The 14,497-nt window shown below is 43.7% G+C and overlaps 1 protein-coding gene across 11 annotated transcripts in view; it reads right to left on the bottom strand.

The window, feature by feature from the left end:
- Positions 1–4,661: 4,661 nt before the first annotated feature.
- Positions 4,662–14,497, bottom strand: part of NTM (neurotrimin) — a 984,038-nt gene continuing 974,202 nt past the window's right edge. For 7 of the 11 annotated variants that reach the window (XM_017872148.1, XM_017872147.1, XM_017872145.1 and 4 more), the window contains one exon: positions 9,823–11,622. In XM_017872148.1, coding sequence (XP_017727637.1) covers positions 11,522–11,622 — 101 coding nt within the window. In that variant the 3' untranslated portion in view covers positions 9,823–11,521. Of the gene's footprint in view, positions 5,491–5,558; positions 8,110–8,190; positions 9,250–9,822; positions 11,623–14,497 lie in introns of those variants that run through there. The other 4 variants (XR_001885614.1, XR_001885617.1, XR_001885615.1 and 1 more) reach the window with 4 other exon arrangements.

The following is a 14,497-nucleotide window of genomic DNA, read 5'->3' as shown; positions in this document are numbered from 1 at the left end:
TGGCTCCCTAGATTTCCTCTAACCCAATTTTTTCATATTAGGTGCCACAAAAGACATTAGTGAATTCTGGTTTGCAGTTGCAGACTCATTACCACTCAGAAAAGCACTTCCAGAATTCGCTAAGACTCTTGACCCTGTATCTCCTTGGCTAATTCATGACTTTGGGCCTATCTGAAGTAGTCATTTCAGAGCCCTGAGAGTATTTAGAGAGAAATACAATTAAGAAAATGTGGAGTGTGAAAGGCCATGTCTATCCTTACACAGTTATGGAATGTTTTAAATAAGATTAAGTAAGATGGAGAGTGTGAAAGCATTTTGTAAACCACAGTGTAAATTTTTATGTTTAATACTACTACTAGTGCATGACTGATTAGGCAGATAGTCCTCACTTACTGATTATAATGCTGCAAATCCCCAGATGTCCATCCAAACCATCCACTAAAGTAATGAGTAAAATACATGCAAATAGAAGGGCAAACATTCTATTTTTTTTCTCCTCTAACACAAGAAAACATTGGGCTGTTTTTAGAAGTGTACGATTCACATAGAAGAAGAATAATGTGCCTAAAATTAGGAACATCTAGTTCAAACCACCTAGAGTAATGAAAATATGGTGAGTTTAATGCCTTAAAACATCTCACAATAGCAGTTTCGAAGAAATAACTAAGTGACTAAATATTTAATGGTCACCAGGAAATGTTAAACAAAGGTGGGTTACTCTAATATAACTTTATCTTCAGTTTGCTTTTTACATAAGTTAAAATATGATTAATTGGAACCATAAATAATGATGGTAATAAGAATGATTATAGAGGTCACTACCATCTTTTCCTGAGGTGTTCAATGTATCCTGTATGCGGTACTACCTTGGAGACAAAGCCCAAAGCAGAGATGTTCAGGGTAGCTCCCCTGACCTACTCCCATTCATTCATTCATTCATTCATTCATTCATTCAACAAATACTGTATTTCCCCAACTCTAAGAGTTTTCAGTTGTAAGACATGCAATTATTTTATACACCACAAGGAAAAGTTGATGTCAATTAAAGTATGACATGCCATTGATTGCAACACACAGCTCCACTTCAAAGACTTTTAAGTAAAAACACATGCATCTTAGAACTGAATAAAAATAATACTTTTTAAGTGTAGTATACCTTAGGGAGAAGGCTTGCAGGTTCAGACAACTGGGTTAAAATCCTGGTTTGACCTCTAGTGACCTTGAGTGCTCCCTAAGTCTGACTTTCCTCACCTGTAAATTAGGGCCGGAGAAGTAGCTTCCTCAAGAGAAAGTTATTAATTCAATTAAAATGAGTCAAAATCTAAGATGGGTCATTGCTTTTGTTAAAAGTCTCACTCCAGCATTATTGTGTGACGAAAGTTCAGCAACAGAAGACTAGCTATGGGCTGTTCTAGACTAGATAGGGAACTAGTATAGAGTAGTTGGAGCAACAATGGGGGCTCGAATGAGCGAACAGGATGTAGATGAGATACAGATTGGAAATGACAGATCGACTGCATGGGGGTGGGGAGAGAGAAAGAGAAGTCAAGGGTAAGTTCTAGGCTTTTGGTTTGAGCCCAGTTCGATGGTGCCATCTATGGAGATAAAGAAACTGGGAAGAATTACAGGCTCTGTTTTGGATTTACTCCTTTGGAGAGGTCACCAGGGAAGCTTGTTTAGAATACTCATTCCGTGGCCCTCCTCCTGGAGATCCGAATTCTATAGGGGTGTCCTCCAGCGAGGCAAATGTGCTGCGTGAAGTTTTGAGAAGAGTCTAAATCTTGGAAAACATGGTACCTTCATATTTTACAAGTTCATTGGTGCATTATTTTGTGTGAATGTGTGTGTGTAAAAAATGCAGTTGTACTGGTTTGAATTCAACTATATATGTAGTAAGGGTGCCCATAACTGAAAAAAGTAGTAATCCATAGAAATAACATAAATGAGAATACGTTTGAGGATGATGGGTTTTTTTGTTATGTTATTCTTCCTCCTTCTTTAGGGCCTTTGTACCCATGGTTACTAAGAGCTTCCTCTCTCCCTCTCCCAATCTGTACAGTTAACTCCTCCCCATCTTTGTAGCTCAGTGCAAATCTCCCCTCATCTGGACACCTTCCTGGTCTCTCAGACAGGCCCCTTGTGCTGCACGTGTTCATAACACCACATGCATAGCACATTGTGTGTGTGGGATGTAAATTTATTGTTAACTTTCTTCCCTGCTAGATTGAAAACATCTTGGAAGCAGGAAACATTTTTATTTTGGTCAGCATTTTATCCACAGCATGGAAAACAGTGCCTGGGCATATCAGGTCCTCAATAAATAGTGGGGAATAAATAAATACATGTGGGTGTTTTTTTATCCAGTTCCATGTATAATTAATTTTCTCCTCATTGGTGGCAGTTTTCGCTGCACTAATTTTTAGGAGGGTCTTTGGGGACCCTAGGGCCAAATGGACCAGAAAGAAGATAAAATGATTCAGAAATATAAGAAAATATAATTGGACTGAAGAAAGTCCTTACATAGACTTAAATGTCAGCAACAACATAAATCTACTGAATTCCCCTCTTGACTCTCTGTGGAGTCCTGATGTTCCAACAGAGTTTTACAGTCCTGACATGAGAGTAGTGCTAGAGGGAGAACTGTCTCCAGCCCGTGTTGGGTATGTACCAGAAACCATCAGCCATGGGGAAGCTGGAGCTTAATATGACCCACTCCCATTCCTCAAGGAATTATTGAAGTAATCATGCCTGGGGCTTCCATGGCAAATGTTCTTTTCTTGTGGCTCATCTGGGTTATTCATCAAATGACTAAAGGTGAATACATGGGCCTAAGTCCAACCGAGTTTCCTGACTAGTTTTCCAAATGGTTCAAATCTACTGATGCAATTCCTAGCACAGAATTGCCTCAGATGTCCATTAAGCCCTTGCCAATGATATAGCCTATTTCAGGGCACTGTATGTTTAACTAAAGGTACAGGTAATGCATATTCCCAAGCATAGCCCAATCATATCACATTTCTTTCCTCCAAGTCATAATGTCACTCTCTGAATGACTAATGTAAATCAAGGGGTATGGAATAGCCTTGTGCAACTGAATATTTTTTTCCCAGTTGGTTCTTAGATATCTTGCTTCTTAGGTTATTACTGCAAAGGTAGGCTGTACTGGGGGAAAAGAAATGACAGAGAAGAGAGGAGATAATGGGAAATGTATAGAAAATGCTACTAAGGAAATGTAGTGAGCTAGGTTGGTGAGTTATTTAGTCAGGAAGACTTTCTCATTGATAGTTCAGGGGCATGCCTTAACACTGCTGTTTGTTAGGAAATAGGCTATACTGCTACTCACACATTCCAATTTGATCCTCAGTGTTCTGGGAGCTCAGCTTATCCTATGCTGTGGACTCCATTTGACTGATTATTCTTTCATAGTTTTGAAAACAAGGAATGATGAGACATTCATATAGAAGCTCCTACCTAGTGTGCCAATATTTAGAAGAGTGATTCTATATGTTGCTGGACAAAAAGACATGCATTCAAGCAAAAATGATCCAGGACCAGGGTATCTGAAGTTTTTGTAAAACGACAGTGTTGAGGTGCATGTGAGAAGTGGCAGCAACCTCGTTGTAATGAATTTACTGCCCTTGTACTGCCATGAGGCAGGGCGATCACTTCTGACTAGTGAATTACACTGTGGAATCCTGACTTCCGTGCTCAGGACTAGGGCTGGGCAGATGGTTTGCCTGGCCCTCTTGTGTACATGCTGTGGTAATGTCAACTCCATCAAATGCTTAGGAGATGAAAGAAAAAAATGTTTCAGACTTGAGGTGGGGAGCAGCAACTTGTTCTCAGGACACAAAGAAGAAAGTGCTGGCGAGGATAGAGCACCTTAACATTCTGGAGCCCTGACACACGGGAGTGTTCCCTGAATTAGGTGTTATTAGATCAAATGTCCTGACTACCTTTAGCCAAATGATTTGATTTTCTTGACTCATTGCAACTATGAGCTCTCTGGTGGACAGCAAGGGTTGGTATCATTAATTACTATAAATAAAATACAAACTTGTTTGGTTTTATCTAAGCTGGTGTAATTGTCAGAGGTAGAAACATATGCCAAGAGGAGGCTGTCAGCAAAAAGAGTTCGGGGCAAAGATCTTGTGCAGTTAGATCATTACAGGTTTGATTCCCAAAGGATCAGATTCCGTCCATATGGAACTCCCTGGGGGAATTCTGAAGGATACCCTAGTTGTTGTTTATTTAGTTAAAAATTAAAGGCTGTAGGACACAATTCTTACCAATTATATTTGAGAAATGGAAGCAGCCTATGAGACAAATCCAAGGTGAAATTTTGCAGCAGGAGTTCTTAACATTGGGGCTCAATAGTGAGTTTTGAAACCACCGGAACCTATGTAGAACATTTTGTGTATTTATACTTGAGTGTCTGTGTTTTTTCTTCAGATTCTGAAGGGACAGCCTTACCTCCAAGGTGTCCGGACCATAGCCTTTCAATCTGTATGTTATGTCAGAAACAAAGGGCTTTTCCAACCAAGTCCAGTGTAAACAGAGATATCTCCTACATAGCTCCACAAAGCCAACACCTCATAAAGGTTTTGTCTTGGTTTGAATTGTATAATTTTATTAGTTATGGAAATAGATACAAACTATGGGAGCATGTAGGTAGAGACCCAGAGGATTTCAGATCTTGGGAAGCCTTCTGAGATCAACTTGTCCAACATTAATTTTGTTGATGGGGAAACTGAGGCTTGGAGGTGCAGCAGCCTGCTGCAGGTCCCCTAGCAACCCAAGGCTGGGTTTGGATGGAAAAGCATCTCTTGGCTGCCTGCTTCATATTTTCTGTATTCTACCTATCCCTGATCATCAGGAAAATAGGAAGACATCGGTACGCAATGAAAGTACATGCTACCTCTAGTATTCGAATCTGATTGTGTTTTGCTGAGAGCGTGTCTAGGAATGGTGCTCCCTGTGATCAGTGAGCAGGGGGCCAAGACCTCAGTTCTTCTCTCTGAGATCCTACTTGTAGCATCATAGAAGACATTTGATGCACGTCTATGCAGATCTCTCGCACTTACTCACTGAGAAGTTTTAATTGTCTGGATGTCCTTTATATTTTCTCTTTTTATTTTCATTTTTTCTTGCCTGTTAAATTGTAATATGAACACTTAGAGAAAAAGAAATTTTGTATTTGACAGACAGCATCTGTTGCCACAGATCTTAGCTCCTTTTTGAGTAACCAAACACAAATGAGAATTATGGGCACTGGCGAAAGTGACGTGGTGTGGGGTAGAATTGTTTATTTTATTTTCATTTCTCTTTCTCTGGCATCCTTCCACAAGACGAGGACCCCTCCTCCACACGTGCACTCTGCAGTCTGGGCTCCTCTTCCTGGCCTCTGTCTCGCTCTTACAGTTAGTCAAGTGCAGGAGGCATAGTTTGATGGCTCTTCCTTCTGACCTTCCATCAACTCTGGAAGTGAACCTTCAGAGGAAATTAAAGCTGAAGAGGGTGGTTAGGCACAGGCACTTGGGGAGGGGACCAGGACTCACCTATCTTCCAACCCCACACTCTGTCCGCTCCAACCCCACACTTTGCCCTCTTCCTTTTACATCCTCAAGCTCTTCACAGAGAGGCTGGAAATGAAGCCGAGTCTAGGGGTGAGAGAGGAGAGTGAGGAGGACTCAATGAACCTGGAATTCAGCCAAAAATACACAAATATGTCCAATGAAATCTGCATGCACACTTCTGGATCCTTGATTGTAATGGTCAGGATGATGAGAAATCATTGTGAATTATATCTAGAGACCCCTCTTTTCATCACTATTTCTTGTTATTTTAAAGATGAATCTTAGGAATAACAGGTGTCATCTGTTTTGAAGAGTTAAATAATTACAGTAAATAGTACACACACACACATGCATGCGTGTGCACACACACACACACACACACACACTTGTACTGAAAATTCTGAGATTTTTGCCTACTCTCAACATCTTTTACTTTTCTAGACTTTAGGATGTGTGACAGTTTATTCTCTCTTGTTTTACTTGTGTCATATAGAGGGCAGCTTGGGGCTAACATTATTTCCTGTTCCAAAAAAGCCACTGTCTTTTATTAAGCAATGCTTCTTTCCAAGTGCTGCAGTGTTCATCTCTCAAGTTTTCCTTAAGGAGTCACTTCAAATATCTGCAGAAATGGCAGTTAGGATCGTGCATTTTATCTTCTTATGAACTATTCTGGAAACACAGACAATGCATTGGCTGTGGATCTTGCCCACATTCACACTTTCAATTTTCATTTATCAAAAATGCTGCTTCCCCAATTTTTCCTTGCAGAAATCTTATAAAACATAAAATCACTTAATTATTGAATTCTAAAGCTAGATGGAACATCAGCAATCTTCCATCATAACATCTTATATAAAAGATAAGGAAAGGGAAATTCAACTAGTGATAAAATCTGGACTACAGCCTAATTCTACTGATTAGTATTTCAGTTCTGTATCCAAAATATCACAGTGCTACTCAGAAATGCCACGGTTCAAGATTCACTGGAAACAAGGTAAATGCTACGGAAACTCCAGGAAGTTCTAATAAAACAAATGCACTGAGAGAGGAATAATTCATTTTCAAATAATGTTAACAATCCCTAAAATATTGAAATAAACTCATACACTCTCACATCATGCCAAGAGAAGGGATCCAAGTTATTTGGAGGCTTTCATGGGAGTAAAAATCAACATTCAAAAAACGAAAGTCAACCCAGGTCACCTTCATAAAGGATAACGCACCAAAATGCCTCAGACATGAATTTTAAGAATGGATCTTAACATGAGCTCAGGAATTAGGGAGCCTTTTCTATAAACAGTGTGTGTTTCTAACAACGTAATAGGTATGTGACGGCGAAGGTATAGCGTTATGGAAAACAGAAAAATCTGAATGAGAAGGCAGAGACTCAGAGAGCTCACCTATTCACAAGTCATGGGGATACTAATTTGCATTTATTGCCTTGGAGGCGGATAAAGTTGGACACTCATGGAAATAGTGCCTGAATTGAGAACAGAGAGAGGAAAGAACTGATACTTTAGGATGGCTTGTTTGAGCAGTTATGGGATGACAAAGGAGATATACTATGCACTCAAGTCCCAATGAGCAAGTTCTAAAACAAATTAGCTCTGGAATTTGGTTTAAAAATTTTTTAAATGCTGAAAATAGGTAATACTTCATTACTGGATCAGATACCAGTAATCTCAATTATTTTTTACTGCTTCTCTGATGAAGGGTAAGCGACTGATGTGTGCATATGCATTTGGCAAACAGTAGCACAACGGCATGCATTTTCCACATCCCTCCTTTAGCATATATTCTTCTCTTTAGTGAGAAGTACCTCAATTTTTTAACATTGTGGAAATAGAAAGTCCTTACAAATGTGTCGTGAACCCATATTGCATGTTTTAATTAAACAAGTCCATCCATTAGATTCCTATAATTGGGTAGTGCTCCTGTCTTTTGTTTTAAACTCACAGTTCAGAAGGTATAAGATAAAGATGGAGTCAGTCCAGTGAAATGTGCTGAACCTCAATTAAATTTTAGTGTTAATTCATTTGCTAACTTATTTCCAGCTTGAACAATAGTTGTCATTCGTCATCACTGTCATCATCACCATCCACAGCAACAGAAATGAACATTTGTGGATTGTCAGTCATGAATATGCTTAGTACATCCCACTGGTCAGAAAGCAGTCCTTGGATGAGTATTCTCAATGCTTCAAGTTAGACATCTGGATCTACTGTGTACAAGCCTTGATGGGGCAATATTTAACAACAGGAGCAGAAGAGCCACTGCACATTTGCATGGCTGGAAAGGAGTAGATATTCCAGTGAGAGATGTGATTCTAAAGGAGTGTTTGGCTGGAGTGGCTAGGGACTGTCCATCCCTCACAATCCTCCTTGCATTCATGAGATGCTCATGTCAGGGGACATCCTAATATGAGGGGTAGTGGAGGAATCCTAAAGTATGGCAGTGACTTATCTCTGAATCACAAGGGGTCCAGTATACTTGGAATCCAGGTCAACCTGTAGCAATTGTCCTCCATCAGTGCCTGCACCAAGAAAAAAAAAAAATCACTACAGGCTCTATTCAGGGTGATTTTCTGTGCTCAGTCAGATGAACATTCTCTTACCAAGCTCCCATTTCCAGAAAAGGTAGGTCTGTGACTTCCCCCTATAAGCTCCTTTCAAAGCCATGTCCTCCCAGATGGAACTCTAAATCTGACTGAAGACCTGGGAGGCAGAATACCCTTTCCTGTGGGGTCCACATGTTCCCTCTAAAGACTGCGACTCAGCAGACTGAGGCTCACATAGCACACTCAGCAGAAGATGAGAGTAGGCTCCTCCTGAGGCAGGATAGGAAGGGCTCCTAGCTGGTGAACTCATCCATCACAGTCAAGCTGGTTCAACTAAGAACTTGCTCTTGCATAACCAGGGCTCTAAAGATCCACAAGGCAAGAGAACTATTGAGTTAGCAAATAGGTAAAATTAAGTCCTCATCAGTGCCTCTTACAAAGTTGGTTCTGACTCAGCACTCTCTCCTGGGAGGGTGATGATAGCTATTTGAAGCGTGATTAGCAGTAGCAGATATTACTAATGTCTACTGGTGGTCATCTAGTAGATATTGGTAGATATCCACTAGTGCATAGTGTATGTGAAAGATCAAGCTCCCCTTCAGACAAAGGTTGTGGGCAGTGTTCTGCTGTCTCAGCCAAGCCTCAGAACTGCCTCTTTGCAGGTGCCTTGGCACATGGTATTCAGAGGTGTTTCTGGGCTCCAGTTTAGGAACATGGAGCTCACCTATCTTTTCCCCCCTCTATTCCAGTAAGCCATGCTTTGCACCCAAACCCTCAGGCCAGTGTCTACTGAGGTGCTAGGCATGGGAGGGTTAGTCAATCCCACCCACCCACTTTCATTCTAAGGAGACTCAGAGCCCTTTCTCGTTCATGGTTCCTAGACATAGGGAGGGAGAAACACCAGTGCCGTCGATTCCTGAGGCTTGGCCAGGTAGTTCCAGACCTTGCTGCCAGGAAAAACTTGGGGCATCTGGGATGTGGCTGGGGCTAGGGGTGAAAGGGTAGAAGGATATAAAGAAAGGTGAAGTCAGTAGCTTTCTTCAGTCTTGCCAGAAGCAACTGGAAATGACACAGCTCCATCCCAGACCTTCCTGGTTCCTCTCAGGTGAAGCTGACCTGGAAATGCAAGTGCCGTCATTCCTGTGTGTTTTGGCTCCAACCCATTTCTGACTCTCAGTTCCTCTTATGTGGCTAGAGGTGAGGTTTGAAGGTCAGGTTGGAGGACTGGTTGATGGCAGATTATTTAAAGCTAAACACGATGTTTCAAGCTGGCTTTCTGTTTTGTTTTTTGTGGGGAGATTTTTTTTTGGCTTATAGGGGTTTTCTTGTTTATTTTCTGTGACAGTGACTTTCTGCTGCCTCCCAGAAATAATCGGGCCTAAATTCTTCTCCCTGACTAGACTTGGCCTTTGCCCATGTTGTGTGGTGAGATGTTTGAGCACAAACAGGACACTGGCAGCCCTGGCCAGGACCTCCTGAAGGCACTGACAATGCAGTCCCTATCAGACGCACCTTCACCCTGACTCTGTGTGCGGATGGAGGAGGTCCCATGTCCTTCCTGTTTGTCATCTCAGCACTTACCACCCCTCCATCCCAGGAGGGTTTAAGAGCCCATCCACCCCCTTCCTTCAAACCTGAGCCAGGCAGGCTGTGACCCCGCCCCACGGTAGAATGAGGTACCACACCAGGTGAAGAGGGACATGGAACACTTTTTAATGTCGAGTCAGAGACAACCCCACCCTCCCGGATCCCTCAATCCCACTTTCCCTCATCACATCCAGGACCCCTCCCCGAGGACTCTCTGGTTCCCAGACTTTCAGGGGAGGGAAAAAAAAAGATTACCTAAAAATTGCATTTTCTTCTCTTTCATACACACTCACACAAAGGTGGGAAATTAAATAAAATAAAACAAGAGGATTAAACTCTCCAGTGGTCACAAAGGCATCAGAGATTCCCATAATGGGCTAAAGCAAGTGGGTACTGACGGTTCTGCTTGTTCAGTTGCTTGCTGTCTGTTAATGCCACAGAGCAGGATGGAGAAAGCGGGGCCACTTGGGGTGGCCGACGCGCAGAGCCACACCTGGAAAGGTGCTGCGCCTGGTATTAGTCGGATTTTTTTTTTTATCTTTTCACTTTTTATAAATGTCTCTGACATGTAAATAACCCAAGAAAATAAAAAGGCAGGAGCTGATTACACAATTACCAGTAAACTCTATCATCTTTTAGAAGATCAACACACAGCTAACGCCATATACAGCATGCAGTAATGTCTGAGAAAGGACCCTGCGGAGAAATAAAATGGCTAGAACTCTAACAAAAAAAATATATGTATATATATACTGTATAATATATGTCATCAAAAGAAGCATAGCCAACAAACCCAAGATACAGTGCAGATCACCTTTCCATTTCTAAACAGTGTGTAGAGAGCATAGTATTGTCTGCATGAGATGCCACAATCGGGAGGAATCTGTAGCGCTGGTGGAGATGTTGGTTAAACCGGATGTGTTTTTTGGTGGATATGCCAAATCCTCACCAGGCGATTAGTGCCTGGTCTGTGGTCCACCAGTTGTAAACCTAGTTAAGAAGTATACTATTCATTTTTACTGTTTAACAAACATACTTCTCTTCACCCTTTTCAGTTGTATTTTTTTAGTTTCGTCTTGTTTTTGCACTAAGTTCTAGACTCATATCAGAAAATATAATTAATAAAATTAATAATGAATCAGAATCCCTTGTTATCCATGATGTCCATGTAGTAAAACGAGAAAAAAAAAAAAAAAAAAAAAAAAAAAAAAAAAAAAGTGTAACGGTATCTTTTGTGACTGTTTGTGGGATTGTTGTTGCTGTCGGACGGTCTTACTTTGTTTCCTTTTTTTTTCTTTCTCTTTTTATTTCACGTTTCACAACACACACCGTGGTGGCACAGTCTACCCAAGTGCCCACAGTGCCATGCTTGGGCCGGAAGGTCTCACTCTGTTCGTCTCTATGGACGGATTGAATTTGGGATGGCCAGCTCCAGAATGTTCCGCGTCGGGGCACTCTGTGGGCAGAGCGGCTGAGCCCTTGCCCACACTGGCACCAGAGAGGTCACACGATGCAGCTTGCAGTGGGTCCAAGCCGGGTGTGCTGCGTTCTTCCCGTTTGGGAAAAGAAAGAAACCTCCGTTGTACCTAAATATCTGCAAGGCAAGTTTCAATTTCTTTCTGGAAACTTTTTCCCCCAAAGTATTCTTTGTTCCCCTCCCTCAAATTTCTGTCCCATGAGGCTGTGTTTCTTCTAATTTCATTTGTATGTATCTGATTGGTTGCTGTCGGTGTTGCCATTGCTGTTGTGTTGGTGGTGGTGGTGGCGGCAGCCTTTCCCGGGTGGGGAAGTGGCACTCACATCAAAATTTGAGGAGCAGGTGCAAGACCAGAAGAGGCAGCAGCCAGATGCAGCCTGCCCTCCTCGACGTGCCGTTACTCACCTCGCTGACAGCGCCCGGACCTGTGGAGAGAACATACTCGCCGTGAGTGGGCTGGGAGAAAATGGAAGGAAAGCCTGGTGGTTGCCTGGTCTTCTGTCATTCGGCCTTGCCCCTGGTGAGACGTCCCTCTAAGTGAAACACGTGGTGTTCCAGCCCCAGCTTGAGAAGTGAACGTTCTATGGCTCACATCCCCCAGACACACACACTACATAACAGGAAGCCTTCCCCTGCAAGGAGAACATGAGGCTCAGGTTACAGCGTCCTGGGCCTTCTTTCTTACTGTATCATAACATGCAAAGGCCATGGCTTAGGCTCAAATTCAAGAAGAAGGTGGCAGATTCATTAATATTCTACACAGAGCTTTAACAAAGTCAGACTACTGTACTGAGTGCCTCATCACCCATCCACTTCTGAGCCCTGCCTGCCTGAAACACTCACCTACCCTCCAGCTGCTTGGCCTGTGGCTCAGAAAAGAACCTGCTGGACAAAACAACCTGTCTGCCTGCTGCTTCTGCTGCCTCGGGCACAGAGGCCATCCTGCCAGTCACTCCATCTCAGGGCGGGGCACCAGGGTTCCACCTGGAGCACCTGACCTCCTCCCCATCTGGATGGGGAAGAGCAGACGCAGCTCAAGGTTCACATGCCTGCAAGGCCAAAGCCAGCCCACATGGATGGAGGTGAGTCAAAGAAAGGAACAGGAAGCCTTCCTGTGCATATGGATGTAACTGGAGATTAATGAGGACACTGGGATGCAGAACTTGCCTCAGTGTATGTCCTTTGGTGGGGTGGTGGTAGGGGGCACCTTTCCCTAGGAGGCACACACTGACATAGCCTACAAACAGATACTGTTTGAGATGGAGACACAAACACAGGAGGCAGGAGAACTGCAAGGCAGTACAGTTCCCCAGCAGCTTCCCTATTGTTCTGAAACATACGTTTTCTGGCTACCTCGGCCCTTGTGGCCAAGAAATCCCATGACCAGTGAAGCTTTGATTTCTGTAGAGTACATAAGGTTGGATGCCCAGATGAATTAGGTACCCAAGGAACCAGGCCACCTTCTCAGACTGGACCTGCTCTGGCACACTCTGTTGCATTGAATTTAATAGAGGTGTTTAAAGCTGGTGGCCTCACTAAGTCCATGTCCTCCTGGGTTAGGGAATAAGGAACAAAGCCAGAACCTGCCCACCTGACTTGGCTGCTCCGCGTTGGAGACATTTCTGGCTAAGGAAAATCAAAATCAAAACAGGCTTCTCGATTCCATTTGGGATTATTCCATCAAGTCTAGAATTCTTGGCTTGAAGGCAGTGCCCTTACGATTTTATGTCTTGGCCTTTGGGGATAAATCCCTAATTTGGGGGCAGTGGCTAAATAGATAGCCGCGAGATTGAAATGCAACAGGTCATCAACCTCATGTTTCCCTGGTGTCTGATTCGCAGTATCCGTAATGCTAGAACTTCTCAGCGGTGCAGATCCCCATGCTGAGAAGCCCGGGAATACTTATTCTCTCTACCCTGCAGAAAGGAGAAAACACAAAACCAAAGACATCCGTGCTAGTATACAGGTGACCAAGGAGCATTCCTGTAAAGCTCCCGCAGTTTACATTTCAACAAGCAGAAATGCTTGTCATTTAGGATCGGTCACTAATTGTGTCTTCTAGAATCTAACTACTGTGTGTGCACAAAAACCATCACCAGACCCTCCACTCCCTCTTTGTAGACACTCACGCTGTCATCTACATCTACAGCACATTCTTTGGAATCAAAGGAGAGAAGCCTCTGCCAGATGCCTTCAAGGGTGAGAGATTATGTTTCTCTGCTCTGCGGAAGTCCTTCCCCTCTGGGCAACTCCAATATTCTTCCCACCAAGGCCCTTGTCTGTGCCTGAGGCCGAGGACTCTGAGATGACAAGGGTGGTTCTGAGTCCACGTGGCCCAGCAGGCCTTGGTGGAAGCCGGGTTGCATGTTTTGTCTCAACATTCTATCTTCATACGCATGAATCACACAGTACAATTCCATACGTGTCCTGCACACTGGAGTCCTTAACTCCTGGCAGGACACACAGCTGTCAGCACACTGCTCTGCTGCTTTCATCCCTTGTGCTCTCCTGAACACCCATGTACATCTCTGAAACCCATTTCCCGTTCAATTCCCACACACTCCCACCTCCCGTCTCCTGCTCCCTCCCCACGACTAAGAAGATGCCCTGGGTAAAAGAGATGGAAAACAAGTGTCCCTTCCTTGCACTGAGGTTCTCTTCTCTCTTCTGCACTCCCTCTTTGCAGCCTGACCAGCCAGTGGAAGCCTCCAGGGAGGATAACGCCACAGCCCAGCAGGGGTCTGGTGTGGTTACCATGTAAGGGAATGTTGAGACCTTGTTTCCAGGCTGGGGACTCTGTAGCTCGGAGACGACTGAGAGCGGGCAAACACCCCCTGTGGCACATCTCAATGGCCCTGCGGCTATGCCAGGCGCTCTCCCTGGGTGCCTGTGTTTGGTCTCCTTGCTACGTCCCTCAGAGTTCTTTCGTGGATCTACTTCACGCTGGGAAGCACTACAGAGAGCTTGTAAGGATGAGTCCTCACCTGTTGTGTTAGAAAATTCTTCCTGGTCTTAAAAACAAACACCGGGGGTCGGAGCAAGATGGCCGAATAGGAACAGCTCCAGTCTCCAACTCCCAGCGCGAGCGACACAGAAGACCGGTGATTTCTGCATTTTCAACTGAGGTACTGGGGTCATCTCACTAGGGAGTGCCAGACAATCGGTGCTGGTCAGCTGCTGCAGCCCGACCAGCGAGAGCGGAAGCAGGGCGCCGCATTGCCTTACCTGGAAGCGCAAGGGGGAAGGGGATCCGTTTTCCTAGCCAGGGGAACTGAGACACACAACACCTGGAAAATCGGG

Source organism: Rhinopithecus bieti, unplaced genomic scaffold (genome assembly GCF_001698545.2).
Source record: "Rhinopithecus bieti isolate Rb0 unplaced genomic scaffold, ASM169854v2 scaffold_6481, whole genome shotgun sequence".
Classification (NCBI taxonomy): domain Eukaryota; kingdom Metazoa; phylum Chordata; class Mammalia; order Primates; family Cercopithecidae; genus Rhinopithecus; species Rhinopithecus bieti.
This window is presented reverse-complemented; position numbering and strand designations above follow the sequence as displayed.